This window comes from Oncorhynchus clarkii, chromosome 8 (assembly GCF_045791955.1).
Source record: "Oncorhynchus clarkii lewisi isolate Uvic-CL-2024 chromosome 8, UVic_Ocla_1.0, whole genome shotgun sequence".
In the NCBI taxonomy this organism is placed as follows: Eukaryota; Metazoa; Chordata; class Actinopteri; order Salmoniformes; family Salmonidae; genus Oncorhynchus; species Oncorhynchus clarkii.
In genome coordinates, this window is record NC_092154.1 from 2,429,338 (window position 1) to 2,435,337 (window position 6,000).

At 48.2% G+C, this 6,000-nt stretch overlaps 1 protein-coding gene across 2 annotated transcripts in view; it reads right to left on the reverse strand.

Moving 5' to 3' along the window:
• The window catches only part of LOC139414871 (uncharacterized), a 64,164-nt gene extending 58,810 nt beyond the window's left edge, over nucleotides 1–5,354 (reverse strand). For both annotated transcript variants that reach the window (XM_071162460.1, XM_071162459.1), the window contains exon 1: nucleotides 5,152–5,354. In XM_071162460.1, the coding sequence (XP_071018561.1) occupies nucleotides 5,152–5,308 (157 nt within the window). In that variant the 5' untranslated portion in view covers nucleotides 5,309–5,354. The remainder of the gene's footprint in view (nucleotides 1–5,151) is intronic.
• Between the last annotated feature and the right edge of the window lie 646 nt (nucleotides 5,355–6,000).

A 6,000-nucleotide genomic window follows, 5' to 3' on the forward strand; every position in this document is an offset into this window, starting at 1 on the left:
CTGGGTTCACCACCTGTTATAACACTACTCTAGCTGGGCTAACCACTACCCACTACTCTAGCTGGGTCCACCACCTGTTATAACACTACTCTAGCTGGGTTCACCACAACCAACTACTCTAGCTGGGTCCACCACTACCCACTACTCTAGCTGGGCTCACCACTACCCACTACTCTAGCTGGGTACACCACTACCCACTACTCTAGCTGGGCTCACCATCTGTAATAACACTACTCTAGCTGGGTTCACCACAACCCACTACTCTAGCTGTGTCCACCACCTGTTACAACACTACTCTAGCTGGGTCCACCACTACTCACTACTCTAGCTGGGTACACCACCTGTTATAACACTACTCTAGCTGGTTTCACCACATGTTATAACACTACTCAAGCTGGGTCCACCACTACCCACCACTCTAGCTGGGTTCACCACCTGCTATAACACTACTTTAGCTGGGTCCACCACCTGTTATAACACTACTCTAGCTGGGTCCACCACTACCCACTACTCTAGCTGGGTCCTCCAACTGTTATAACACTACTTTAGCTGGGTCCACCACCTGTTATAACACTACTCTAGCTGGTTTCACCACCTGTTATAACACTACTCTAGCTGGGTTCACCACTACCCACTACTCTAGCTGGGTTCACCACTACCCACTACTCTAGCTGGACTCACCACATGTTATAACACTACTCTAGCTGGGTCCACCACCTGTTATAACACTACTCTAGCTGGGCTCACCACCTGTTATAACACTACTCTAGCTGGGTCCACCACTACTCACTACTCTAGCTGGGTCCAACACCTGTTATAACACTACTCTAGCTGGGTTCACCACCTGTTATAACACTACACTAGCTGGGTTCACCACCTGTTATAACACTACTCTAGCTGGGCTCACCACTACCCACTACTCTAGCTGGGTCCACCACTACCCACTACTCTAGCTGGGTCCACCACTACCCACTACTCTAGCTGGATCCACCACTACCCACTACTCTAGCTGGGCTCACCACCTGTTATAACACTACTCTAGCTGGGTTCACCACCTGTTATAACACTACTCTAGCTGGGCTAACCACTACCCACTACTCTAGCTGGGTCCACCACCTGTTATAACACTACTCTAGCTGGGTTCACCACAACCAACTACTCTAGCTGGGTCCACCACTACCCACTACTCTAGCTGGGCTCACCACTACCCACTACTCTAGCTGGGTACACCACTACCCACTACTCTAGCTGGGCTCACCATCTGTAATAACACTACTCTAGCTGGGTTCACCACAACCCACTACTCTAGCTGTGTCCACCACCTGTTACAACACTACTCTAGCTGGGTCCACCACTACTCACTACTCTAGCTGGGTACACCACCTGTTATAACACTACTCTAGCTGGTTTCACCACATGTTATAACACTACTCAAGCTGGGTCCACCACTACCCACCACTCTAGCTGGGTTCACCACCTGCTATAACACTACTTTAGCTGGGTCCACCACCTGTTATAACACTACTCTAGCTGGGTCCACCACTACCCACTACTCTAGCTGGGTCCTCCAACTGTTATAACACTACTTTAGCTGGGTCCACCACCTGTTATAACACTACTCTAGCTGGTTTCACCACCTGTTATAACACTACTCTAGCTGGGTTCACCACTACCCACTACTCTAGCTGGGTTCACCACTACCCACTACTCTAGCTGGACTCACCACATGTTATAACACTACTCTAGCTGGGTCCACCACCTGTTATAACACTACTCTAGCTGGGCTCACCACCTGTTATAACACTACTCTAGCTGGGTCCACCACTACTCACTACTCTAGCTGGGTCCAACACCTGTTATAACACTACTCTAGCTGGTTTCACCACCTGTTATAACACTACTCAAGCTGGGTCCACCGCTACCCACTACTCTAGCTGGGTTCACCACCTGTTATAACACTATTTTAGCTGGGTCCACCACCTGTTATAACACTACTCTAGCTGGGTCCACCACTACCCACTACTCTAGCTGGGTCCTCCAACTGTTATAACACTACTTTAGCTGGGTCCACCACCTGTTATAACACTACTCTAGCTGGTTTCACCACCTGTTATAACACTACTCTAGCTGGGTTCACCACTACCCACTACTCTAGCTGGGTTTACCACTACCCACTACTCTAGCTGGACTCACCACCTGTTATAACACTACTCTAGCTGGGTCCACCACCTGTTATAACACTACTCTAGCTGGGCTCACCACCTGTTATAACACTACTCTAGCTGGGTCCACCACCTGTTATAACACTACTCTAGCTGGGTCCACCACTACCCACTACTCTAGCTGGGTCCACCACTACCCACTACTCTAGCTGGGTTCACCACTACCCACTACTCTAGCTGGGTCCACCACTACCCACTACTCTAGCTGGGTTCACCACTACCCACTACTCTAGCTGGGTCCACCACTACCCACTACTCTAGCTGGGTCCACCACTACCCACTACTCTAGCTGGGTTCACCACTACCCACAGCTCTAGCTGGGTTCACCACCTGTTATAACACTACTCTAGCTGGGTCCTCCACTACCCACTACTCTAGCTGGGTCCTCCACCTGTTATAACACTACTCTAGCTGGGTCCACCACTACCCACTACTCTAGCTGGGTTCACAACCTGGTATAACACTACTCTAGCTGGGTTCACCACTACCCACTACTCTAGCTGGGTTCACAACCTGTTATAACACTACTCTAGCTGGATCCACCACTACACACTACTCTAGCTGGGTTCACAACCTGTTATAACACTACTCTAGCTGGGTTCACCACCTGTTATAACACTACTCTAGCTGGGTCCTCCACTACCCACTACTCTAGCTGGGACCTCCACCTGTTATAACACCACTCTAGCTGGGTTCACCACCTGTTATAACACCACTCTAGCTGGGTTCACCACCTGTTATAACACTACTCTAGCTGGGTTCACCACCTGTTATAACACCACTCTAGCTGGGTTCACCACCTGTTATAACACTACTCTAGCTGGGTTAACCACCTGTTATAACACTACTCTAGCTGGGTTAACCACCTGTTATAACACTACACTTGCTGGGTCCACCACCTGTTATAACACTACTCTAGCTGGGTTCACCACCTGTTATAACACTACTCTAGCTGGGTCCTCCACTACCCACTACTCTAGCTGGGTCCTCCACTACCCACTACTCTTGCTGGGTTCACCACTACCCACTACTCTAGCTGGACTCACCACATGTTATAACACTACTCTAGCTGGGTCCACCACCTGTTATAACACTACTCTAGCTGGGCTCACCACCTGTTATAACACTACTCTAGCTGGGTCCACCACTACTCACTACTCTAGCTGGGTCCAACACCTGTTATAACACTACTCTAGCTGGTTTCACCACCTGTTATAACACTACTCAAGCTGGGTCCACCGCTACCCACTACTCTAGCTGGGTTCACCACCTGTTATAACACTATTTTAGCTGGGTCCACCACCTGTTATAACACTACTCTAGCTGGTTTCACCACCTGTTATAACACTACTCTAGCTGGGTTCACCACTACCCACTACTCTAGCTGGGTTCACCACTACCCACTACTCTAGCTGGACTCACCACCTGTTATAACACTACTCTAGCTGGGTCCACCACCTGTTATAACACTACTCTAGCTGGGCTCACCACCTGTTATAACACTACTCTAGCTGGGTCCACCACCTGTTATAACACTACTCTAGCTGGGTCCACCACTACCCACTACTCTAGCTGGGTCCACCACTACCCACTACTCTAGCTGGGTTCACCACTACCCACTACTCTAGCTGGGTCCACCACTACCCACTACTCTAGCTGGGTTCACCACTACCCACTACTCTAGCTGGGTCCACCACTACCCACTACTCTAGCTGGGTCCACCACTACCCACTACTCTAGCTGGGTTCACCACTACCCACAGCTCTAGCTGGGTTCACCACCTGTTATAACACTACTCTAGCTGGGTCCTCCACTACCCACTACTCTAGCTGGGTCCTCCACCTGTTATAACACTACTCTAGCTGGGTCCACCACTACCCACTACTCTAGCTGGGTTCACAACCTGGTATAACACTACTCTAGCTGGGTTCACCACTACCCACTACTCTAGCTGGGTTCACAACCTGTTATAACACTACTCTAGCTGGATCCACCACTACCCACTACTCTAGCTGGGTTCACAACCTGTTATAACACTACTCTAGCTGGGTTCACCACCTGTTATAACACTACTCTAGCTGGGTCCTCCACTACCCACTACTCTAGCTGGGACCTCCACCTGTTATAACACCACTCTAGCTGGGTTCACCACCTGTTATAACACCACTCTAGCTGGGTTCACCACCTGTTATAACACTACTCTAGCTGGGTTCACCACCTGTTATAACACCACTCTAGCTGGGTTCACCACCTGTTATAACACTACTCTAGCTGGGTTAACCACCTGTTATAACACTACTCTAGCTGGGTTAACCACCTGTTATAACACTACACTTGCTGGGTCCACCACCTGTTATAACACTACTCTAGCTGGGTTCACCACCTGTTATAACACTACTCTAGCTGGGTCCTCCACTACCCACTACTCTAGCTGGGTCCTCCACTACCCACTACTCTTGCTGGGTTCACCACTACCCACTACTCTAGCTGGGTTCACCACCTGTTATAACACTACTCTAGCTGGGTCCTCCACTACCCACTACTCTAGCTGGGTCCTCCACTACCCACTACTCTTGCTGGGTCCTCCACCTGTTATAACACCACTCTAGCTGGGTTCACCACCTGTTATAACACTACTCTAGCTGGGTTCACCACCTGTTATAACACTACTCTAGCTGGGTCCTCCACTACCCACTACTCTAGCTGGGTCCTCCACCTGTTATAACACCACTCTAGCTGGGTTCACCACCTGTTATAACACCACTCTAGCTCGGTCCTACAACTGTAGGCTTACTTGTTTCGTTTTCTTATTTCCGTCTACATAATGTTTGGTATAATCGCCAGGTATGGTGTTGTATTGTTCTTGTTGTTGCTATGGTTTAATGAATTAAACGATTCATAACAAATGTAATGAAAGCTGTAATCATACCGCAATTAGGAGGAAGAGCCGTGCGCGTGCCAATACCGCACCGTTCCCTTGATGAAGAAAGCTCCCATACCTCTGCTAACCAGGTTCTCTTACCGTCGATATAACACAGCAGCCAGAGGAAGGCTATACTCGCAGCCAGGGTAGTCCACCAGTCCATGACATGTAGTCTAGCTGTCCTTTCTGTCTCTCTACCGAGTGGACGATGCCTGATGCAATAAAGAGGCTCTGTGTGATAGTCTATGGGCATCGCACGACACGGCAAAGTGCGCTTCCTGATCCTGGTAAACGTAGTTGTATACTGGATATTCGATGGATTCGGTTTTCTCCTCAATAGCTCTTGAACCAAGCATACCATGACTATGGACATGATATATTCTGAATCAGGTTTGGATGGGGAACAATCCATGTTGTATTTATTCATTGTTTTATAAAATAAAATTTGATTTTGGATTTCAATCCTTCTTAAAACAAATCATGCCATTACTATGGTAATTTATATTCTGAATCAGAAGAGTTAAATTCCAACAAAACAAAAGATGTGGATTTTTCTCCATCCTCCTCTGATTCACATAACATACATTTCAAATTCATGGCATGCTTGGTTCAACAAATAGATCACCTAATATCCAGTATGAAACGAATGTTACCTTGGTGTTGCGGTACCATCTCACCCAGCCAAACTACAGTATGATATGGCGTGCTCTAAGCTACCACGGCAGAGAGAGACTGCAGGTCTGCTTACCTGTAGCTGTAATTGGACAGACAGTGAGCTGCGTCAGGTGCCCAGAGAAGCATTGGGTCACCACCTGTTATAATATATATAAAAAAATAATAAATAAACGGAACATA